General features: G+C 38.1%; 1 protein-coding gene across 5 annotated transcripts in view; it reads right to left on the bottom strand.

Moving 5' to 3' along the window:
- Window positions 1-7,993: 7,993 nt before the first annotated feature.
- The window catches only part of PTPRC (protein tyrosine phosphatase receptor type C), a 71,204-nt gene continuing 53,780 nt past the window's right edge, over window positions 7,994-25,417 (bottom strand). For all 5 annotated transcript variants that reach the window (XM_086617156.1, XM_086617158.1, XM_086617160.1 and 2 more), the window contains 19 exons: window positions 24,080-24,140; window positions 23,403-23,511; window positions 22,152-22,183; window positions 20,857-20,972; window positions 20,240-20,330; window positions 20,067-20,143; window positions 19,821-19,857; window positions 19,287-19,384; window positions 18,204-18,329; window positions 16,080-16,237; window positions 15,477-15,612; window positions 14,624-14,773; window positions 14,099-14,189; window positions 13,602-13,735; window positions 12,419-12,553; window positions 11,971-12,093; window positions 11,381-11,559; window positions 9,919-10,054; window positions 7,994-9,126 (listed from right to left, as the gene is read on the bottom strand). In XM_086617156.1, the coding sequence (XP_086473282.1) occupies window positions 8,863-9,126; window positions 9,919-10,054; window positions 11,381-11,559; window positions 11,971-12,093; window positions 12,419-12,553; window positions 13,602-13,735; window positions 14,099-14,189; window positions 14,624-14,773; window positions 15,477-15,612; window positions 16,080-16,237; window positions 18,204-18,329; window positions 19,287-19,384; window positions 19,821-19,857; window positions 20,067-20,143; window positions 20,240-20,330; window positions 20,857-20,972; window positions 22,152-22,183; window positions 23,403-23,511; window positions 24,080-24,140 (2,253 nt within the window). In that variant the 3' untranslated portion in view covers window positions 7,994-8,862. The remainder of the gene's footprint in view (window positions 9,127-9,918; window positions 10,055-11,380; window positions 11,560-11,970; window positions 12,094-12,418; window positions 12,554-13,601; window positions 13,736-14,098; window positions 14,190-14,623; window positions 14,774-15,476; window positions 15,613-16,079; window positions 16,238-18,203; window positions 18,330-19,286; window positions 19,385-19,820; window positions 19,858-20,066; window positions 20,144-20,239; window positions 20,331-20,856; window positions 20,973-22,151; window positions 22,184-23,402; window positions 23,512-24,079; window positions 24,141-25,417) is intronic.

Below are 25,417 nucleotides of genomic sequence, written 5' to 3'. Positions count from 1 at the left end.
CTTTGGGGATTTTTATTTTTTTAATTACATGCCAATTGTTAATCTACTGGACTGAATCTTGACATAACAGAAGCCACTTCTAAGAGCAAATTTATGTTGCCTCTTGCTTTGATCTTTTACACTCACAAAAAACTCCAAGAAACAACCGATGCAGAGGAAGAGAGCATTTGAAAAAGAAACAGGTGTAAGAGCGAAAAACAGTATAACCAGGTCAACAGGAATTTCCCACTTGCTGTTCAAATTGCATGCCTGTTTGCCAAGGAATCGAGGCTAACCACATAGAGTTTCCCCACTGTATACTGCTGGCAGGGATCTTATCACTGAGCCAAATTAGCAGCAAAGCATATTCTTAGATTGCCGTTAGCTGAGGACCAATTTAACAGTGGTCTCCAGGTAAAACTTAAAAGAGATTATTATTTGTACCTTTTCTCCTTAAAGAAGCAGAACGTGAAAGTTAATACTAAGTCCACCACTAATGTACCCTGTGCTATTCTCCACTTACAGGGCAGCAGAATCCAAGAACTGGATTGTTTCAAGGCACAGTAGTGTGCCAAATGCACATTTTTATGTAGATGACCTCTGTTTTCCCCTGGGTTTTGGAGAGAAGAAAGAGTTTGTTACAGGAGGGAAACTTTCTGTGTAGAGGCAGTATTTGTAAGCGTCAGTATCTCTGGTACTGATGGGAAAAAACAATATTGAATGTAATCTATTCATACTTTCTTCTCTTATTTAAGCCCAAACTTAATGCACAGAAAAATCATTAGCAATATTCTCACTAATTTCAGTTGATATAGGACAGAGTCCTGGCTCAGAAGAATACTGTGATCATATTGACATCACTGGACACTTTTAAGCAACATTACAAAAGCAGCTTGTTCATGGAACTGCCTTCCCCATTCTCATAATGTGCTTTGTGGAGAAAAAACCCACACTGGGAAAACTCAAGGAAGGCTATAACTCAGGGTGTTGCTTACGTATTATCCTATTGGGTCAAAAATTTTGTTTTTCAAGAGAATGCAAAATGCACTGGGCTTAAAAAGTTCTTGGCTTATATAACTGATGCCAAAGGGCAGTCTATTCATTAGCCGAGACATGAAAGCAAAAAGGCTGCTCCAAGGCCTGGAGGCAGCACAGCTTCTTGAGCTGCGCTTTGTAACAGCTGCCCTCCAAAGCCTGGTTAACGTCATCAAAAATGCTCTTCAACAGAGGACTAAGATGTCAACTCACTGCCACAGCATTCCCTCTTTGGGCAGAAAAAGACATCCTCGGTTTCCAGAGCTCGCCTTTCCAGTGCTGAACTCTGACGGACTGGGCTCATCCTTTACCTCAAAGTAATCACAGCAGGAAAATTTGCTCGTTTCTTCCTCAGTATAATCTTCTGCCCTCCTTAGTCCTTAATAAACAATGGATGCTCAGATATTTTTTATAACATGTACCACTGGCCCTGCATAGTTCAGTCCTCTACGAGGAAGCTACCTTGATCGTTTGAAGATCAGGGACAGCCTTACAGAATATGTGCTTCAGTTTTACAGGACAACAAGTAGGGAAACAGTACGAGGGAGCAAAGGGAGTGAGCGCGTTCCTTCCTATCACATGATCTTATTAGTTTGCCACAGAAATTACTAGTGCGCACTGCAATTTTTCCCTTAAATGCTGCTATAAAATTGTATAATTGGCTAAAAAACCCTCTTCCTCACTAAATCTGGTGTGCTCTTTTCCAATTTAGAAATCCAGCAGAACAGCCGAACACCTGCATTTATTTCTTGCATGCAGCCCACTTCCCTGCCGTGGAGGCATATCCCGTTCTAGCTTCTGGGCAGGATTGCACATGCTTCCTTCTAACAGCCCTTTATATGGGATCTCTGCCTGTGAACCACTTCAGAGGAGCCATCAGCACACAGTTGTAGCTGTTCAGAGCAGTTACCATCACACGGTCACTCGTTTGTGTTTGTGATGTCTCTCAGCCAAGAGTGTCAGGTTGCAGGGAAAGTATTGGCTGGGATGTCTACTGTAGATCAAGCTCTTGCCAAGGAAACCTGAATAAACCTTATGAAAATATTCTCTCCTTCCTATTTATCTTAGATTTTTGAAGTTATAACTATTTAATATATCAGACTTGAGTTATTGAAGTATTTACCTTGGATGTTGTTGTACTTGATGGTTTTGAGCAAAGAAATGACGAATTCATAATGACAGTTGGATGAAAAAAAATCGCAGCGACAGGAATTAAACTAAACAAACTCTTGATTTATTTATATTTTTAGCTACAAGCAAAAGCTTGAAGTAATAGAGTGCTAGATGCAATTTTAAAAAATGCAATGCAGAAATGAACCAAAGCAAAAAAAATACATAAATATAAGGAAAACCAAACCCACCTGCTATATCCAAACATTTTGGAGGAGAAAAGCAAGAAGAGATCGAAATGACTGTTGAATAGCATTCGTGTTAAGACTCCTGAGCATTTCTTTACAAAAAGAGCATGTGAGAGTGGGGCCATCTTAGTTCAAGCTGCCCTACTCCTTCTCTAACAGCGCCTCCAGCTAGAAGCATCCTGTGCTGCAGCTAGCAGCACCGCTGGCTTCGTGCCTGCTCTCTTCTGGCTTAACGAAGCCTCCTCACTACAAAGAGGAGCCTACAGGAAGGCTACGGAGTGAGTGCACCAAAGAAGACATTTACAAGTACACGAAACCCAGTCAATGGGCCCCAATAGTCTTGAAACCAATCGACATTCACATTGTCATTTGTATGTATGGCAAGCAGCTTAATTGGCAGAGCACCCCTGTTGCCCTGACAGGAAAGCAGACTTTTTCCCTGTGACTAGGACCGAGACCACAGTTTCACACACATTAGCAGTTCGTCGTCATGCCTGTCACCTATGTATTAGACCAGAACAGTGGCCTAGGCTTCAAGATCTTTAAAACTCAAAATAGCTAAGACCAAAAAATTACTGTAGCCAAAACTTAACCACTTGTTTGTACTGTTGCCCGTCATGAGTTGTGATGTTGTCAGGATGCATACATCTATTTGGACAAGGAACCTTTTCCTCCTTGTTTGGGCATAGGTGAGGAAAAAGGAGGAGTAACTGGTATCTCATTTCTATTGTGGCTAATTTTGTCTAAGATGAACTTTCAAAACAAAACTTAAGCTGACCAGATGATGGGAGGATTCACTTAGGATGCAGGAGATTGCGGAGTAGAAATGGGCCTTGAATGAAAACATGCATGAGCGTCCGTCCTATCTGTAAGTCAATGAACTCAGCTAACATGTTTTTCCCTCACCTCTATATATTTAACTCTTAACTCTAAATTCTGCACAGATCATCATAAACTAATACTTTTATCAGTCAAGTTTCAAGTTTTAGTCCAAATATTTAGTTGGCACTCAGCCTGTGGCTTTGATTTTACAAGGGTCAATGGTTTTCCTATCATCTAAACATATAAGACCTAAAATATCAGCAGTCTTCAGAAATGATAAAGCAGAGCCCATGTAATCGTGCACCATGATACAACGGCTCAGCTGCTGAGATGCCGTGCTGACATTTAGTTTACCAACCAAGTATGAGGTCTTCATGAGTCACTACGTCACAGGCTCCAACAAATGCCACACTATGTCAATCAACCTCCGCAATGTCTAGCCAGGTGACATGGGCACTTTACACAGCCAGCAACTCCAAAGTGGAGTCCAAGACCATGAAAAAAGATGTAACAGAAACTTGTGTCTTGATACAGGCCAGGAAACGAGACATTGGGGTGAGAAGCCCTGTCTAGACTTGCTGTGCAGGTCTAGCTGCGCCTGGCCATGCTTGCGGCTGAGCCTGACTCACCACCATGACTCTGTGGCCTCAGACCTGTGTCATTGCTTTTCCCTTGCCTGGCGAGCAGTGGACTGCTATCTGATGCTGTTCTGCTCACCTCATTTGGGCACTGTGGGACTGTACCCACGTGGGTGCCATCCCTCCCCTACCTGCCTTGCTTCACCCTGGAGCTGGCCTCTGCTTCCCTGGCAGGGCAGCTGGCCCTTGCTGCTTCCTGCATCCAGGATGGGGAGAAAGGGGCAAGGAGGATGGGGATAGGGACTGGGGTTGGAGAGGAAAGCTGCTGCAGAAACAGATGGCTCTTTGAGTTGATGAAATGCTGAATATCCCGAATAAGGAGAAAACCTAAAAAAAGTTGATACAAGAATTCAAACAAGAGGAGGCCACTGCTCAGTAGCCAAAGAATGAGCTGCAAGAGGAAAAGTCAAATATTTCGACTAACTGTGGAGCTGAGAGCAGGGCTATCTGCTGGGGCAGAGGGGGAGCTGTGAGTCCTGCTGAGCCACAGAAGGAGTCTTTCGACTGTGACTGGAGCGGGGCAAGATGTTATTTGACAGTGGAAATGCCTCGCTCTCTTTGGAGACATAACTCTTTATGGAATAATCTATTAATGCCATTTAAGAAATTGAATTCCTGTTTCGCGAGAATTTTATTTATGCTAAATCAATACATAAAGTCAGAATTTCATTTTATTGCTGCATAGAAATTATATTAAGAAAGTAGCATAGAAAAAAGAAACACTTAATGATACTGAACTGTTCTAGTCTTGAAGTGGTTTCAATGACATAATGATCTATTAAAAATAATATATTTCAATATTTCAGAGAAGAGCAGGAGTAAAAGGAAGTAGAGTGCTAAATTTAGAACGAGATATTGTTATTCTAGAAATGACATATTAATGTTAGTAAAACAGGATGAAAATTATTCATTGTCTTTTTTTAAAGAAAAAAAAATCAAAATTGACACTTCTTGCCAAATGTCTGCATTTCCAAATGTCATCACTCCATCTCCCAGTGATAACTTTCTGTTGTCAATTTTTTGTACCATTTTTCTCTGCAGTTGAAGAACATGCACATTGACTTCTATGGCAACACCAGGAGAGCTGACAGATAACTTTTTAGTAGCCATCGATGCCAGCACTGATTTAGTCCGTGACAACACGAGTGCTCTGTATGTATGCAGACTCCTGTACCTCATCTGTAGTTTATTTTTTGCAAAGTCATTTTTGAAAACCACTCCTATGAAGCAAGCCCATCAGCCACACAGTCCAACATTGTCTCAGTGCTTCATTGCCCCACAGAAAACTTAGTCCAGGCCCACCGCATCATCCCCGTTTCTCTTATTCTTCTTTTTTTTATGCAGAGCAGCTGCCAAGTCAACTCATCCATTTCTTGTTTGGAACATGATCTCACACTTAAGGCTATGAATTACACACATACCCAAACTATCAAGACAAAATATGCAGAGTTTGGGTAAAACACACACACGCGCACTCTGAACTAGTGCTTGGTCTTGGATAGATGCAATCTCTGCAGTGCTGTGTGAACAAATGTCATCTTCGTTACCTCAAATGGCTCCGAGTTGCTGAAATGGAGTGAGCTGAGTGCATTGCAGTAGGGCTCTGGACAGAGCAAAAGGCATCAGAAGAGTTTCAGCACAGCCTGGCGGGTGAGCTCTGAAAATACAGCAGGTCCACCCCAAGGACTCTGTGGAGTGTCAATGTTTGCGAGCTCTGGGTCTCAGCTGCCTGCCAGGCAAGGTCAGGTCAGGCTGTAATGAGGTTTCATCTCCAAAACCGAAAATTTGATACTGAGTGCTAAAACTGGCCCAAAGAAAATTTCCTTTTTATTTTTTCCTCTGTATATTAGGCAGTCACACTTACGACCGCATTAGTTTGGCCAGACATGGCGGTGTGTAGCTGTGGGATTCAAGAGACAACTCACCTGTAAATAGTTATATGCCTATTCCTCTGAAAAAGGTTTATTATGTTAATTTCAAAAATTCAGTAAGATTATGCATTACTTATGCTAACAATCCTCAGTCTGAGGACATAACTATTTAATAAAACCCTGTTTTTCACTAAGGTTAAAACAATGGGACTAATGTTACAGTAACTTGTACTAAGCATCCTTCCTAAATAATATTTTTTTTGTTTCTAGAAAGTAGATCTTCTGGTATAAACTTGCTTAGTACTTTTGTAGTCAACATCTTCCTTTCATTTGCATCGAAAGCACTGACTTACAAAACTTTTGTATAAAACTTTAATTCTACGTTGCTGTACCTTTAAAATTATTGGATTCTGTTCTTCTTTGGAAGATGTACATTTTTCTGAAGGAGAGCTGATGCATACAGACATGTGCTGTACTCTGTAACTGAAACTTTCCTTTTCTTCTATTTTGGTTTTCCCTACTCTAAAACACAACACTGGTTCTTGGCAAACAGTTGCTTTATGTATGGAAAATAGCTGTGGTACAGCTGTGTAAAGTCCTCAGGGAATTTCTGATATTCCTTTAGAAGCAACCTGGAGAATGTACAACGTCAAAAAAATTGGATCTTTACAAAAGCAAGATGCCTGTCGAAGAGATAAGCGTTGCTACTGGAGAGTTTTTCTGAGGAATGTTAAATAAAGGATATAATTTCCAGCTTACTGAGACACCTGTCTGAGCCACTATTTGTTCTTACTTTCTTTGCCATCTCAGACAACCTATGACTTGTGATGTCAGTATTTTGCTTCCCTTTGTAGCTCCTAGCTTCAACATTGCGATGTGCCACAGACTCACTATTGGGCTCTGCTTGTGCCCCTTATACAAGATTTAACTTCAATTTTGCAGCAAAGCCCAAAACCCACTGCTTCCTTCACTGCTCCAGCAAACCTCCTCCCCACAGGGGATGCCCTAAGGGTAGCTGTGAGAAGTGGGGCAGGGGCAGGTGGAGACCCTCCCGGCCTGGTCCAGCCCCTTGGATTCCCACTTGTGGTCACCAGCTCCTTCCCAGCAGATCAGTTAAGAACAAGGGGAAGAAAGTCCTCCCTCCCCAGTGGGGAGTGCGCTCAGTGAGCTCTGACAGCATCTGCCAGTTCAGAAGTGGAGAGGGTGAGTTCATGGACACCACCTGCACCTATGGGTGGGAAAAGGAGCAAGCACAAGCATACCCCACAAGAGCCCAAAAGCAGCAGCAGAAAGTGACAAGGCTTTTGTCATCTCCTTGAATGGCACCCCTGACTGCCATGGCTCAGTGCACCGGTTTTTTTTTTGCGATGTGTAACATTTATCTCAAGAATCACGATGTGGCTGATATTCACGATGCACAGTCTCTGAAAAAGATTTAATATAACTGCCTCATTTGTTACAGAGCACAGGAAACATAAAAATCTAAACAAGAGCAAACACACAGTTCATTTCCCACTGCAGTTACCTGACCAAGCAGAATCTCGTGGAGACTCTGAGATCCTTCTCTCCCCATCTTCCCACACTGGACTCTCCTCAGCTTTGCTGGTTTATCACCTAACACAACTTCAGCTGAAAAGCCAGCTCAGCTGACAGTCAAGGGGAATCCCACTGCCTCGGTGACTCTTTGCTGCCCCTTATTCAAGCAAGACTGCCAGGAAGCGCTTGTCTGAGCTGATAATTGTGAATTTAATGTTTGATCTAGAATAACAGCAAAAGGAAATTAATGTTTTAACTATGTGCAACTGCACATGTTGTCTACATAGCTCTCTCTATATTTTCAATTATGTTTTGTAAAGAGAGATTAAGAACATGCAGTGATAAACTAGGAATGCTAAATCACTCACAGATTTAGCATTCTTGTGAGTGGCTGTTCCTTTCCTGACTTCCAGCAAAAGAAAAGCGAATTTTCCTTCCTCTGTAACGAGAGAACCATGACACTTACCTGGATTCACACACAGTTTTATGAGAATTAAATGGGGTGTTTTCCTACTGACATTTGTAATTTTTATCCATGCATGGGATAGCACAAGATTTTGTGCTTTTAGAAGAAAATGATCAGTTTACAGAGTTCAATAGAACAGAATAATTTCCACCTGTCAACTCTTAATTATATTTTTTATTTGTTCTAAAAACAGTAGACTAAAATCCAGCGAGAAATAGTCAAAAATCAAACTTAACATACAAAACTTCATAATGCAAAAAAAAAAAAAAAAAAAAAAATCTTTACCATTTCAAATCTACAAGGTTTGGAGGAAAAGCATCTAAGTATTTTCCAGTTTTGAAAAAAGGCCAGATGCAGTCTCTTTAAATTACAGTAAGCATAAAAATATAGATGTGCAAGCATGCAGCATTTTAAGCTCTAAGAGTAAACAGAATGTGTTTTCTATCAGAATCGTTGCAATCATTTAAACGCCAATCTTCAAACTCTTTGAGTCTAATATTGAAATCTGAAATTAATATATGTGGAGCAACAAGGACACCTTGAGGCAAGTTAGAAAAATGCAAAAATTTCTATTCCACATTGATACGGGAGGACTTACAGATTCTCTGTAAGTTTGAATTCCTTGGAATTGGCACATGATGTAAATGATAAGCTCTTAAAACTGTTTGACAAATTCCCACAAGTTCCACAGAGTATTATTAAAGCAGTGATTGGTCAGCACTCCTGAAATGCTAGAATATATGCTTTCTAGTTAGGTGAATTTACTTGCTAATAGCTTTGAAGATGGACCTGGTTTTGCAATACACTAATCTTGTTGTTCTGAGTTGCTTTTCTCCTTCTTACAGAAGCCAAAAAATTTCCTTCCCACTGCTCTGTGTAGTATTACACCGTACATACTTCTAAAAGAAAAAGTATAAAAATAGTGAAAAGGTTTCTGAAGAAGTATTAAATGCAAATCTACACAAAAATTAAAAACTTTTACAGTTCGTTGTCACTCTCTATGAGTTTCAAGTATTCCTTTAAATTTGTACCTTTGAAAAACTGATATAACAGTAAACATTTTCCAAAAAGAAGTGGGAAGTGGAAAATATCTTATACTTCTTATTTCGTTTAGGATTTTTTGCAGGTGAAAAATCACTTTTTTTTTAGTATAGCCTCTAAGTTAGAACTGGAGTTGTGGGGCCGTTTGTAGAGCTTTCTGTTCCCTTAGTGCTATCTGCAGCCTTAGAATGATCACATACTTCAGAAGGCTCATTTACTTCTGGCGTTGATGGTGTCAGATCAATAGTGATCAAATCCGTTTCCTGATCTGTTTTTTCTACTTCACTGCAAAATTCAACTTTGTCTTCCTGCTTCTTTATTTGTCCATTCTGTGCAGGGTAGGTACAGGCAATGGTGTCATACAGAAATTGGTAATGTTCCTTAAATAAAAAGGGAAGAAGTTAGTATGAATGGAATTCTCAGAGCTCAAGAATCAACCCATTCTTTCCCCATTTTCTTAAATTTGAGAAATGTAACAGTAGTTACATCGATGTGGTTGAACATGCAAGACTGCATATGAAGCAGCTTTCACAGTTTTTGGTGTACAGTGTTGCTTCTATGGTTTACTCTGATTTCATGTGTATGCAATGTCTCTGCAACTAGCTGCATCGGATGTTCCAAGCTGAGTCACTTGGTACCCTCTTGGTTCACAGAGTCCTAAAACCACATTTTTTAGAGTACCTAAGTTGTAAATAACATGCATTTTAAGGAGTTTAGGAAAGTCATCTAATAACCTGCCCCATATCAATGACACTGAGGTCTGGTCTATTAGTAAATGCACAGAGACACAATTCGTCAGGAATGATTTAAACAAAACAAGTCAATGGCTGCTAGCCTGTGAAATGGAGTCAGCCTCCTAACTCTGCAGAAGTTAAGGGACACCGTGCATGTACATCTCTGAAGCAACTGCAGAAACATTAATTTATGCAATTTATAATTTTATAACATGCACCCTTCCATAAAGGTGTTATAGAATTGCAGCTCTGGACATCTCTCAGACTCCTTCATTCTTATCAGTAACGGCCAATTCCCAAGCAGTGATGAGAGGCTGTGAATGTCCTGAGTAGAATTAGTGTTCCCTATGCAGAAATGATGCATAAGATTTTGATGGTACTAGTGACCATGATAAGTAATCTTGTAATTTTTTCTGGCAATTCATAAGATTTACTTACAAAGGTGGAGACTACTCCCAGCCTGGTGCGACGAAGAGCTTTTACTACTTGGAAAACATCTATTACTTCTTCTATTTCTGCACTTTCCAAGAGAGTCATTAAAGCACAAAATACACCAGTCTGCTGTGATCCATCACTAGAAGATGTTGTAAAATGTACATGTAAATGTAAAACATAAAATCAGCAAGTCCTCTGACTAATTGTTAGATTTATTTCAAAGTCTACATATGAATTTGTCATGGGTTAGGTTGAAACTTCCTCCCCCCCCCCCACACAGCCGGTCACTCCCCCTCCCCCACCCCCAGGAATGAGGGAGAGAATTAAGGGATAAACGGGAAACCCGTGGGTTGAGATAAGAATGATTTAATACAGATGATTTAATACAGTATAGATGCTCACCACCCCCTCGTATGCGAAGCCCATCTCGTCCCGAAAACTGCAAATCCCGGACGAACGCGAGGCCCCGAAATAGAGAGGGGCAGAGAGAGAGAGAGAGAGAAAAGAAAGAAAAAACAGCAAAGCAACAGCGCAGCAAGCGCAAAAGAGCAAAAGTGCAAAAGAGCCAAAGCGCAAAAGCCCTTCTTCCCGGCTGACCCTCGCTTTAATAGTGGGCATGACGCTGCATGATATGGAATACTAATTGGCCAGTTTGGCCCTCAGTCTTAAGTTCCACACAAATCACAAGGGGAATCGTGTCCCCCTTGTCCCAACTATGCTCCCCCCTTATCCTGCCGTGTTTCTGCACTCCGGCACACTGAAAAGTCCTTGGCAGCTTGCTATCAGCGTTCTTCTCAGAGTGAGCCTCTGAGTAAAACCAAAACACGGAGCTCTTCTAGCTGTTAAAAAAACTCTGTCCTAGCTAAAACTAGGACAGAATTACATTTCCGAAACATTTTTTACTGGACTGAAATTGTTAAAATTAAGAATACCTGTAGGACACACTCAAGACAAGTTTATCTAGAGGCTACCTGGATCCCACAAGGCCACTTAAGGAGTAAGGGAGAAATTAGAAGCTTCAGATTTACAGTCTCCATGATTGTTAGCAAGATTATCCTCTGTTTTAGATGCTAGGCAAGGCTATTCCTGGAAGTGGTCCTAAAAAAGTGGGCTTATGTACTGGAGTGAGAGTTGAACCTAAAAGTTCTGCTAGATCCTCATTATTGTAGTAGACTATGGGAGCACTCTGACCTAGCATTTCTTCTTAAAACACGTGTACTGGGCAAGAGCAGCTAGTTTTGACCACCTACTCCATGCCCACACTCGCCAAAGAGAAACGTGCTCATGTTTCAGCACTAGAATCAAAAAGGTCAAGCTTGAGTAATTGAAGGAATCTTCTAGGGAGAGCTGAGTTTCCAGACACACAGGAAGGCTTGTGGGAAAAGGCAGGCGTCCTGAAATTGTGGTTGCTACGTATATCCAGAGTTTAGAGCTAGATTAAGCTATGTACTGAATTCAGACCCACCGGCAGTGGACGACGAGTGGGACACTGCGAGTGCTCCTATTGTCCTCGGTGGCTGTTCTGGTTGGGACTTTTTGTTTGAGGTTGAGAATCATGTTGACTAAATCTTTGGGGTTTTCCGGAACATCCAAGCCACTCCACTTGTGATACTGATACTGATACACCTTCTGTGTTTCTTTCCTCTGAAAAGCGGCAGTGGAAATGTAGTTAATGTTCAGATTAAAATAAAAGATTCACGTAGTACATCTATTGCAGCTGATTTACAAAAGAAAAATTATATTCCTAAGAAACTGCATGGTGATGCGAGTTCTACCTCAAGAACATGAGGTAGACATCCAAGCTTTGCTTAAACTACCAAAGACAGCCGACCTCCAGAGACTCCACTACCACCACCTCAGCAATTCATTAAATGGAAAATCTGAGCTAATTTATAGTATTTATTATGATAGGCTGCTGGTCTGGAACAGAAAAATATCTCAATTTCTTAGAGCAGGCGGTAAGTGCAATAGGGACTGTCCCTTCTCTTTCTTTAGGCTAAGTTTATAACAGGAAAACAAATGTAAAACTTCATTTCGGAATTTACAAACTTTTACCTTCAGATGTGTAACATCAAATGCACGTATGGTATAGCTAGGACAACAGTTGACATCTGTTATTTGAACTTCTATGCCATCATACGTTTGTTTTCCTTCTCCCCAGTACTGTGCACAGAGTTCCTAAAAAGGATAAAAGCACAAGTCAGTGCTTACCATTCAAACTTCCTTTTATTTATCTGCCACATGCACTTACAGAATATGTATTCACTTTAAAGAAGTAGGAGCATCATTATATTTTAAAACATAACATCATACACTCTTCCCCTCAAAAATTAATTAGAAAGTAAATTAAGAAGGTAAATAATAGAACAAATTATATTGGAAATCCAAATTGCTCAACCTATGAAACACACTTAACTAGAGGAAGGGAATGAGAGAGGGTAGTACGGTGTTTTCTTGCATATGGAAGGCCCTTAATATATCAGTGGGAAGATGATGCCTTCACCTGATCTCCTTCTTTCAGCTCTGTCAGCATAACAATGACTTTGACTTTTCTTTGGAAGATCATTTGCCAGAAGTCAGAGACAGTTTCCTGCAGTGGTCCCTGCGTTGCAATCATGGCTTTTGGACCCCAGTAACCCTATAAAAGAAATTTTTAATATTTTTTTTTTAAATTAATTTGAAATATGATTGTCAAGTAATTGAATGCATTCTCATTTAAAGAATACCTAGTGGAATAAACTCATGAATCCTTTTGTTTATAGGACAAATATGCCTATCACAGTAAGCAATGGTTTTACAGGAATTCTACGAGCCAAATGACATTAAACTCAACCCTCCTAATAACAATATCACTGCCAGATTGACAATAAGGTATACTCATGCTGCAGTGGGTGAAACCTGCCATTTTCTGCAAAGCATATTTTTAAGGGCTAAAACCTTCAATTCTACATAGCTGTTTAATCTGACCAATAAGAAATTGAGTTTATATCACATGAAGTTGGTGCACTAGTCAGTTCACACTGAGCTACTCAAAAGTAAAAGTACATCTACTCTGAATAGATATCCTAAACACGCAGCATTTTACAGGATTCAGATAAACCTAATTTAGCTAGTAATTCCATTAAAATCAGTTACTTCATTAGTGACCAGTAACTGCTCTCCTTCTTTTGGAGGTATATATGACAACAAAAAACTGATGGCCTCAATTTTCACTAGTGTGGTTTTGTATAGGTGAATAACTATACTCACTTTTCGCTAACAGGTAAAACACTAATGTGGATCAACTTGTACACAGGCAGATGCTCACTAATAGAAATACATGTTACCATGAGGCCAGTGGGAAAGCTAGTGGCTTTAAACATAACAAACACACACACAAAAAAGTGTTTCTATGTTTAGTCTTACTATTTAAGATTGCACAGTCTAGGACCATGCAAGGGGAAAAGTTCCATCTTATTACTGCAGCAAAATTTAGAAGGTTTTGATGATTAAAACCATAAAAGATTTGCTAATTGATTGTCAGATCTTTCTCCCTTATTCAGGTAAATCCATTCAGATAAATCCTGTTTATCCTGATACCCTATCCTTCTATTTGTGAAGTCAATAAGAGAATAAGAGCTCAAGCTAGCATACAGTTTTAGCTGAAAGCTTGTGAAATACTTATAGTGGATCCTCTAAATACACACAGTTATGAAGGAAGCATTGATGTATTTGCTTGATTCCTCACAGTCGCTGTCCTCATCTGAGGAATCATCTGAATCATGTTCACCCTCCTTACTGCATTCGTCTTCGTGCCTGATCGGTACTCGGTTAAAGTCATCTGCATGAGACAAAGTGTCACCATCATGCAACACTGCTGCTCAGGTACAGCATTAAAGGGGGGCTGTCACCATACGTGTTGGGGGGTGGGGAAGAAAAAGGCCACTCCTTTCACAACAGACTGCAGAAAAAATGCCACTTTATTTGAAATAAACTTAAACACTCCCAATAATTCGCATTTTTAAAAAAATCATCTCTTCTTTTTTAAAACACTATAAGAAGTTTCTGATTTACAGTGTTGAGAAAAAACAGTCAAATACATCTCAGTAAGGTAATTTACTGCCCTCATATTTCAAAATTTAGTAGGTTTTCTTGCAGATAAAATAACAGATAAAATAAGAGAAGGTTCATGGAAAATACTTACATGGAATTGTGTTGGCATTTCTATTTTTGCTTTTATTTTCCTCCCGATTCCCAGTGTTCTGTGTCCGCCACCCCTTATAGGAAGGTAATCTCTAAAGAAAGACGATGCTTGTTATGATGCTTGATTAAAATGGCTCCTGGGATCATGGTCCCCTCTGGACATCAATACCACGTCTTCATTTCTCAACGCCTCTCTTCAGTTCTATAAACTTTGGTCACATTTGGACTGTAGTTTAAAAATGCCCGCTATACCACGTACAATGGCACAGGAAATCATGCACAGAGACACAAACAATTATTCTGTGCTCCCTGTCTTTGTTAAAAATACTGACATCAAAAGCAGGAATAGAATTTCATTAACTTTCAACTTTTTTCGGGAAAGTAAAGGAACTGTTCCTGTGCCAGAAAAAATAAAATAGCACAGAAGTGATCTATCATGTATGGTGTCTCTATTTCATGATTACTGTGCAAAGCACTTTCTAATACAAGTGGGAGGAAAGGGCACTAGAATGCAAAGCTTATTTACCTGAAACTCTGCCTCCAGCAGAGAAGGATCACTCGGAGGATCTTTTCTTTTCAGATTGTTAAGATAGGAATGCAGTTCTGAGAGACTGACCTCTGTTTCTCCATACTGATTGTATTCCACTAGCGCTTGATGGATAAGGATGTACTGTGACTGGTGTTTCCCATGTGAAAGGTTTAAAGACAAAGTTATTAAAATAAAAAAAATATATTAAAAAGATCATATCACCTTTTCAAATCATTGTAAGAAACTATTACTCACATGATGTTATTAGCGTTAATAATACTAAGAATTAACTTTAAATAGGCACTAAATACAAGTATTAAATATCAGAGCGGCTTCCAAATTAGACATTTTGGAGCACACTTAAGGTGTTGGATGAACAGTGTTCTGCAAATAAATTTAATGTCATTCAAGAAACATGCAACTGAGATTTGAAAGATCTGCAGAACATAAAAATAATTTAAAATCATGCATTGTGTCAGTCAGTAACTTTTGTTGTACTCTCAACTCAACTGAAACTCCTACCTAGACAGACAGTTTTTAAAACTTGAAATTAAGTTTGACTACATAAGCTCAATTTTGCATTTGTGAATTGTACTCCAAAAGCTGGATTATCAAATCTAAAATGTTGTTGGCTTCTATTTTTAAAGCCTAAACTTAAAAAGTTGAAATTTCTAAAACTGAAGAACTGTGTTCGATCTTCTTCCTCTCTCTTAATATTTTTCACAGCTGTATTTTCTGTGAACAACTTCAACTGAACAGTAGCACCACCCGAGACTGAGCAGTGCACTTTTGAGAAAGACTGATGAAGCCCTAGCAAAGGAAAGTTGTGACAGGAGTTTTAGCCAGATACCTCTACTTGAACCATGAGGCACCGCTGCCGACGCAGCTTCACAACATAGCCATAAACATCCACTCTGCCTTCTGCATCCAGCCCCTCCAGCATGGCATCAATTCCTATATATGTCCCAGTGCGCCCAACACCAGCACTGCAGAGCACAAAGGGATTTGGTTATTGAGAGGGAATGGCATCTCCCTCCCCCACTCTGAGAGGGGAGCAGCCAGTGAGAGAGCAGAAGTGAAAATGCGTAACAACAGATTATGAAGCAACTGAAAACAGTTCTTGCTGTAAATGAATTGGCAACACAATGATGCGTTTGTATTTTAAATATCTTTTAGTGAAAGTAAGGCAAATATTGCCAAACGCAGTGCTTATAACCAGAATAGCCCAACATTTATCTGGCTACTTTCCAAAAGTCTGTGTATTGTCAGATTTTATCGACCTGAGTATCTTTCAGAAAACAGGATTATTTACACATCTTTGGCTGCCTCTCTCAAGTAATCAAGTCACGAAACTGAGGATCAGTCAAATACCTTTGCCAGCTCCCTTTTCTGAATAGTTTCCCTTCATGTTCATTTAACATTAACATAATATTTAAAAACAATACATATTTACCTGCAATGAACCACTATTGGGCCACTAAAAAAGTTGCTGAGAGCATTAACTCTGCGTCGGAGTTTGAGAAGGAGATGTGGATCCTCAGGGACTCCATGGTCTGGCCAGCTTGTGAACTGAATATGAGTGACGTCTCTTCCAGTTGTCCTTTCTCTTCCCTAGACAAATGAAGTGTGGGGTTTTTTTATACATATACTATATATCTACATATATATACACACACACACACAAAAAGCCAAAATCAAGTACAGACATACGAAGCAGAAGAAAAAGAAGGGCAACAGCCATCAAATGTTGCAACAGAAATTTCAAAGTGTAATGTTGTAATCCCAATGGTCTCTCAGATTATGTCATTTTTCATATTCAATTTTTATTAAAAAATAGCCATGACACAGGAATACACAAATCCAACAGAGGGCAAGAAAGTGGTTCAAAATGTTGCTAAAAATATTTTTTTCTCAGGCTAGCCTATGATCCAGAGTATAATAAATCTCCCCACTCTATTTATAAATAACTTGGCCAGTGGGTAGCTCTGCTTACTTCCAGGGGTACAGGTTGGTAATTCTCGTATGTCTCCTAGGAGTAGTCTGCTGAGGGTACAATAGACTAAAAATAAAATTTAGACTGTAACTGTAACTCAGACTTCTACCATGTAGTAGAAGATACAAGAAAACCTATGATTTTCAATGAGACTGACTTTCTTATGTCGCTTAATTAAAGGCTTAAACCATGTCAAGTCTTGGGTGCTATTTTCATGTGTTGCTGCTAGATTAAAAGAAAGCACATATATTTTTATAACCACAATTATAAAACAAAATGAGAAAGATATCTCAACGGTATTTTTTACTGGCCAATATTTAGTATGGCTATATGGGTATTTCCTTAGCAATTAACTCCCCCAATTCTTGCTCAGAGTTGAATTATCCAGTTGTGGCACAGTTATTTGCCATTGTTTCAGTAATTATACGGAACTATTCCACCAGAACTGCAGAAGTCTCCACTTTCTTGTCAGGAACCACTCTTAAATTCCACAACCAATATCATTTTATCTATACTAATACGATGTCAGCCAAACAGAGAGCAGGTAGCTCTAAAAATATCAGTCCTCAACCTGCAGCAATCTCTCATTTCTAATGTCAGATTGTTCTAGTCACAGAGTAATGTTTTTGTTAAGTTAATTCTTAAAACCCTGATAGTCTCACTGTCTTTGCACAAAGTTACAACTTTCTGCTAACTGGGTCACTTCCTGAGTAAATTTCAACACAATATGAGACAGTAGAATAGGAATTTCCAGTTCTAATCATGGTTCAAGATGAGTGGAGTCTGTTGCTTGATCATTTTGCTGAAGATCTGTCAGCAGATTCACTCTTTGAGTCTTAATACTTTCAGCTGACTTATGCCCCGTTGACCCTCGCTGAAATATATTTGCAAAGGGCCTGAGAGGAGCATTTAGTCTTAGATGGCAAATTTTGCTCTCAATTATGCACAGAGCAACTCATATGATTTCAGATGTATAAAAGAGAGCAATTAATTTGCCTTAATGATTGTACATGTAGCCAAATGGTAATTTAAAAACACTTAAATTTATAAATTTACTTGAGATTACCAGAATTTGTAATTGTCCCACTGTACAATTATCATGAGAGTAGATGGCACGTAGATGTGAAGTACATGGATTTTACTTGCGGAAGATTATGCTGAGATACACATAAACTAGTAAAATTTCTGTGTTAAAGAGCAAGTTAAATATCTAAGGATACCACAGTGTTTTAAGTTTTCCATACTTAACAGCATATTAACAGTTTCCTCTTAAATGTAGATTCCAGAGTACTAAGAAAAATCCATTTTAAAGTTGGGAAATATATGTCTAACCCATGGCAGGGGGTTTGGAACTAGATAGTCTTTGAGGTCCCTTCCAACCCAAACCGTTCTATGATTCTCGTAAGGAATCACATTTACGTCTAACAAGTTGTCTCTTAAACTATAGTTCCTTAGGGAAAACCAGCAGAGTATCTTCCATTGCTAGGTGACTCTTCTCCTCTTAAAAGGATCTCTCAACAATACCTACAGACTCCAAATAGACACTCTAATTCCAGCCAGTCTTACACTTTTGAATCAACTTACATTTGTGATATGTAGTTTCTGAATGACATAGTCTGGACACGTTTTAGTTTCATTGATCTTCACAATGATGTCCCCATATGTTGCAGAGCCATTCTCCATTGATGGCCAGTACTGGGCACATTTGTTCTATAAGGATATGAAGTTAAGTTAGCAGCATGACAGCAAAGTGGCAGAGAGCTGAGAGCTAGAAGAAGGTCTGATTTAAAATAGACAGCGGCTTAGCATGGTTTTTCAAACTTCTCATAGATCTTGTCCTCTCCTGAAAAGGCGGTCACTGCTTAGGATTTCAGTGCTAAGTAATTCCAAATACCCAACAACTCAGGTCTCTGAACTGAAGTTTATGCCAATGGAATTTGACTTGGGACATAAAGTGAGGGAAAAATCCTGTATACTAGTTGCAGAAGTGAGTATCTACTGTTGCTGTTGCCTAAAAGCTGTAGAAAAGTTTGTAGATAAGTTTGTAGATACTTCTGTGGCTTCTTATTCAGTCTTCAGTGAGGGAAATTGCTCCTGCCTGCCTATAACATCAGCTTGGGGATGTGTAAATCTGCATGCTGTCAACCTTTTCATCTTTAAAAGCAGTTAAAACAGCAGTTCCCCTTCTTCCTGCTGTACCTAGAATAAAGAACAAAGGCAAGCCAGAAGCACCCAACCTTCACATTAAACAAAGGGTAAAGAAAATGGATTAAAAAGAATATTCTGTCTAAGATTTACTGAGGGCATTGCTAGGGTATCAGAAGATAATAGACAGGAGAAAAATACAAACCATACCTTTTATGACAGGTCTGTGAGGAGCTAGAGTTCTACCTCGAGCCCTTTTCTGTATTTATTAGTTGTAATTTGGAAACTTATCCTCTGCTACTTACAGCTGTGACTAAAGTGACATTTCTGATAAGACTGGTAATTCCATAAGGCAACATTATTTTGGCATGCTTTCCAACATAGGTTCTGCCACAACCAGAGAATAGCAAAGAATGAAAACAAAGTACTAAGAAAAAAATGTAATTCACCACAGAATAGCAACTGTTTGCTGACAAAAGAAGGACAGAATGATGGATGGATGGGTGGGTGGATATTTCTCACCCTGTTTCCTTCCTCACAGCGAGTCACCATGACAATAATTGTTGCCTTCTGTTCCCAGATCATTCTCCAGAAATCATCCGTGGTTTCATCCTTGGGGCCTGCAGGAGATATTTTAAGGAAGTTTTTCGAAGAGTGCAGCTACACAAAAAAACACTTGCCTTCTTGACATGCTTAGCCATGCAGTCTGAAAAGCTAACCAAAGACCATGCAAATAATAGCCACAGATTTGATTTCATTATGACTGCTGCCATTAGGCTACCACATGTTAAAAGTCTTGTATATATCTTTAGTGCATAGTTGTGAAATCTGAAAACTTTTAGGATAAAATTATGCATCATGAGAAATCTGCCTTTGAAGTACAATTTATTCATCTTCACAAAATTCCCTAAGCATAAACTCATTGGAAGTTTTTCCATATTAAATTTCAAAATGTCAGATTTACAATTTTTCTTTAAATTTACTAACACTTTTCCAATACTCTAACAAAAAAATGGATTCATGAAGAAAGCATATTCTTTTAAGATTAAAAATTACCTTGTGCAGCAATGTATTTTCTTGGTTCTTTGAAGCCCTATAAAAAAGTACAATGTTATTCAACTTTTAGAAAGGAAGCATGATCAATTTAAAAGATTTGCAACTTTAGAAATAAATTCAATATGCAACAGTCTAATAATACCAAATGCATTACAAGGATAGAAAGAACTCAAATAGAAAATGTCAAATGTGTTTGATGTGTGAAATGTACAGACTACAGTCCAAGACTTTTTTTAAGTCACTCACATCAATATAACTTGCATTGATATAGTCTGATCCTGGGTCTCCTGGGATCTCTGAGAGCTCAACGCGGTTATGATCATCTGTTTAAATAATTTTAAATGAAATAATTATATTATCTCAAGACACTGAGAAAATAAACATTTATAAAACATTCAAAACTTGTAACAAATACTCACATGGAAGGATATCAATGTAACGGTTTTTGTTCTGATTATGGCTTTTTTTGGCTTCCTTTATTGAAAATTTAGTGAAAATTCTAGGAATACTCTGTAAAATACAATGTTTCTTTTATTACATAAGCACATATTTAAAATAGCTTCTACTTACATTCAAAAGCATATGGAATAAATTCCGTACTACTGAGTCCAGAAGATAACATTCTATTTCATATGATACTACTTCATATATGTCTTATATATAAAATAAGAACATTTATTTTCTCTTGATTGTATATCTCCACAATTATATATTATTTATATCCCCATGGCTATGCAGTAAGAGAGAGTATTAAAAGGTACTTTAGAATGAGAAGTATTTAAACTGTGTATTTTATACTTTTGCTGAAAAACACCTTCAGAGAAAAAAAAAAATATCATCATCTTATAACAAGGAGAGCTCGGTAGCAAAATTAACTGAAGCCTATTTGACCTTAGATGAGAATTCACTTAATTTTCTAGATTCTTAAATTTTTATTTATTTGTAACCAGTGCATATACTTTTAACACGTTCTTGAACAGAACTCTTCCAACCACCTGGCTACAAATCTGTGGTATATTTTAAGCCAATGACAAACCTGAAATTCATCCAAGAAAAGCCTTCCCTCATCAGCAATCTTCCTCTTGTATGTGTCCAGCAGTTGCTCAGAAGGTATTGGCTCTATGTTCAGAAGTTGCCTTTCATCATCTTTAACTGTGTAAATACATTAACGTTACTGACTTTCGAAATGTAAATTACATTTCAGTAAACATGATTGCCAAATTACCAAATCAACAAAAGGATAAACCTCTTTATTTTTAAGAAGCGTGTTTATTTATTTATTTTTTTTTAAATGGTGTTGCCTGAGCCATCTGTGAGCAGAGAGGCCCTGGGAATAACAGAACTTACTCAGCTCTGCTGCCTGACTGGAGACACCTCAGGAGGAAGCCACAGTCAGGGACTTTGCATTAACAGCACTTTTGTACCAAGTGGGGATTGTCACATTCAGGTGACAGCAACAGACAGTCCAAACACCCACAACAGTTGCATGGTCGTACCCTCTATTTCAGTTCTGACAATTTATTGTCAGTGGTAAAATGGATTACTGTGCAAACAACCTACAATGTAACAAGATGCATTGCCTACTTTTCCAAATTTTCTCCAACTTATTCTCTGAGTTGAAATAACCCGTAATATCAAATTTAATGATAATGACTGAACAAGTTTTAACGTCTCTAACTAAACATTGATTTTTTTTTCATTTCCATTGAAAAGATTTTTGTTTTTAACAACCATGTGTCTAAGCAAATGGATTTGAATACCAGCACAGTATTATTTCCCATTTAATGTAGTTAATTTCTGTGGGCTTGAATGTCATAAATGATTTTTTCTTCAAGCTTTCTGATATTGACTGGTTCTGTCTTTCTTCACAGGCTTTGAAATCTTGTGCAAAAAGTTGCACGTAATGTTCAATTTCAGTCTTTGGGATTTGAAAGTCTTCAAAATTTTAAAGTACAAATTGACTGGCTTATGTTTAAACCCTTGCTTTTGAAGAAGGTACACAGGAAAGGGAAATTCTAGTTGAAGCTGTATTTGTTTCTGGGCTTACTTTCAGTGTTAAATATATGACAATCATTGTCAGGGATAACAAAATTTGGTTTGTAATTCAATAATAAATAAGAGTTTTACAAACACTGATAAACTTTCAGTTCATTTAAATGTAAATACTTCTGCTATGTATTTACTGAAGTATTTTTTTTTCCTCCAAATGAGGTGTTATCACGTTGCTATCTATCATCTATGTACACGACCTAGAATGTAAACAATCCAAAGGTGGCAGCAAGACACGAGACTAATTTTATTTCCGCTTGCTAAATATATAAAGATACTCACCTGCAACAAGGCTCACATCTTCAGAAGAATTGCTGTAAAAAGCAAAAGCATCTGTAAAAGCTTTGACTAGTAAGACATATATATGATAAGGAATTAAATAAAAGCTGTTTTGTATGTGAACACTAAAACCCTTCATAACCATCAGACTACATTACAAGCTCTCTCTGAAACACGAGTGCTACAACTGGGACTTACAGTCCCTACGCAGAGGTGTTTGGGATCCTTGTCTTCCTACTCTGAGCACTATTGAGGGGGAGAAACAAGGGAACTACATCAAACAGCTTTACTGCTTGTGTAATTTTGTCCATATTGCCTATAGCAAATATGTCCTTAATTTCTTCACTGGAGTGAATGCTCAAAGCATCTTTGTTCCTCGTGCTAAATAAGTGACAAAAATCTAACACATACATAAATAGAATGAAATTAAGTTTAAATGCTATGTAGCCAAGAACAAGCCAGACTCTCTGGAGCTGTATGAGCAAAAATTAGTTTTGCTTCCCTGAGCATAGAAGTTTGCATTTGAGCAAGAGCAGCAACCTGTTTGCCTAAGGAGAAGAGCAGGGTGGGGAATGGGGCTGGAAGAGATGAGTCCCCAAGTTCTGCTGTTGACAGAGGGCTAAGAGGTTTCTGAAGAACTTGCCCCAGCTCCATCTTCTCTACCAGCAGTGAATGTCCCTCACACATTGCACCACCTCCCTTCATAGCACGAGCAGCAGTCAGTCTGGCTTTCCAGGGCCCTGGCACAGTTGTCAGAGAAGGCAACGACCATTCTTCTATCACTATCTGCTGTCCTACAGAACTGTCAAATCACCCAGAGATAAGTAGAATAAATAAAGCTTCCCTGAGATATTGTTTTGGGTGAATAAGCATTTGAAAGAGTTCCAAGAAAGTGTATTTTCATTACTTTTAACTTAAATTGTGAAGGAAAGGTTTTCCAGATATTTGCGAGCATTTTTTCACAAAACTAGTGACAAAACATTTTGTCCTATCAGATCAGTTCTTCTGTGGTCTGAGAAAGGGTATAGTGAAGAGATTTTAAACCTAGTTCATTATATCTGCATTGCCAGACAAACCACCAAAAATTGAGTGTCTTTTAAAAGGATTAAAAGGTTAAATGATATATTTTGCCAGTATTAACCAAGTATCAAAGTTGGAACATTTTTGCCCTACCTATTGGGTAATTTTGTGGAAAAACAGAAAGCTTTTCCCATCCCGCCCCATTTATATGAGAGAGAGAAACAAGAAGCTTACCCCAGCTTTTTTTTGTGAAGATCATAGATTTTGTACAGAACCAGTAGTAAAGCAATTGATGTCACAACAATCAAGAATGCCAAGAATATAATCAGGGCTTTAGAATTATCTAGCAATAGAAAGAGAATACATTTATTATTTTTGAATAAATAGTTAACATTTAAAAATTACTTTTTTTTTTTAATCTAAATACTTCCTAGAAACCAGGGCTCATTGATTTTGTTGAGGTTTTTTTTTGTGAAAAGAGCTAAACATTTTAAATTCAGCTGCTTCTGACCTGGGAGGTGGGAATCCCTGACAAGTCACAGATGTTCAGCTCCTGAAACACAGGATCTGAATAGAGGAAAATAATCCCAAAGTGAATAGTTTAAGTTAGAGAAATGAATTTTTAGTTGCATTCTAATGTCTCCTGAAGAAACCACAGCTGTGTAATAATTCTGAATTACCGTCAATGACTTGTCAACATGATCTGTTACATTAATGCTGAATTATATTATTTTATTCTTTATATTATAAATATATATATATTATTTTTTCAAATACAGATCAACTATTAACTATAAAACCAGGCAATTTGGAATTTTAATTAGGAGCAATTGTAACGGAATTCACAATTTACAGTATTACTTCATACTATCCTAATGTTGAAAAGTAAAATGCTGTATATATTTACTTACATCTGGTTCTTATACTCTTCTTTACTGGCTGCCCTCTATGTTCTCCATTAAACACTGAGATCTGCATGCAGTGGGTGAGAGTAATAGACATGTTAAGATATAACAAGTGAAAACTTCTGCATAATTTTTTTTTTAAAAGCAAAGCACAATGGATATTTGAAATTCATCCGTTTCCAATGTATCAACCTCATTGACAGCTGTCAATCTTTGTATAGCCATTTATGATGCAGCTCAAGTTTCCATCTAAGTTACAGCAAGCTCTAGATTCAAAAATATGTAGATGAATGGAAAAAAAATTAATTAAATAGGACACATTTTACAAAATCAAAATCAGATGTATCTCAAGAGAAAAAAAAAAATCACATTTCTCTCTTATGAAATCAAAATCAGATCTCTCAAATCTAAAAAGTAACCATACAATATGTAACAAAAAAGCATTATTTATTTGCTTTAACAGTAAATATACAAATAGTTAACTGAATTGGATACTTTTAAAACAAGTTCCTGTATAGGAAGTAGTTCATAAAAGGTTAAATTATAGAAGCCAAAATAAACTTTTAAATAAGCTTCTTTATTGCAACATTAACTTTTGGCTACTTTAACTGGTAAAAGTAACTTTGTTTATATGTGTTTATATTTCATAACATATTTTAAATTTATACAATATTTTAGATTTCCTTAATAGAAATTCCTATCAGTTCCAAAAGGGAGCTTGAAGTTTGTATGTCAAATATTTCACATTTTTCTTGTGAAGAAAAATTAATCTTATGATTAAACTTAAAGAGTTGATACTAAACAGTGGAGAATACCAACAGGATTGATTAATAGTGATTTTAATATGAATATTCTCCTGCTGCAAATCATCTGAAAGGGGAGGAGAAGGGCTTTCAGCACCATTACTGACTGCAGGCTGAGTTCTTACTGAGTCTGCTTGATCTCTTTAGAGAAATCTCTCGTGAAGACTCAGAGGACTGTGCCTCAGCTCCCACCCTCTGCTCTAAAAGGCCAATGTGTTCAGGAGGTTGGTGGTTTCCAAATTCTGCAGCTGGGAAGAAAGCCATGGTAAGTGACAACATCCAGAGGAATAGCAGAGGTGGCACAGAAAACAAGCAAGAAGCTTCTCAAGAAGCTTACTAGAGTGCAGGAGTCTTGTACTATGGGGGCAATGCAAGCATCTTTTGCTCCTACACAACTTCATTTTTATTTTCCAAATACAAAGCTTTCTGAGTAGAATCTGTTGGAAAAATACTGACAAAAACTTGGAACAAAACCTAGACTACCCAAGTCTCTGATACTGCATTTTCTCAGGAAGACACAGAGAAGAGAGGAAAAGATTGT

The sequence above is a fragment of the Tauraco erythrolophus genome, chromosome 10 (genome assembly GCF_009769465.1).
Source record: "Tauraco erythrolophus isolate bTauEry1 chromosome 10, bTauEry1.pri, whole genome shotgun sequence".
Classification (NCBI taxonomy): Eukaryota; Metazoa; Chordata; class Aves; order Musophagiformes; family Musophagidae; genus Tauraco; species Tauraco erythrolophus.
This window is presented reverse-complemented; position numbering and strand designations above follow the sequence as displayed.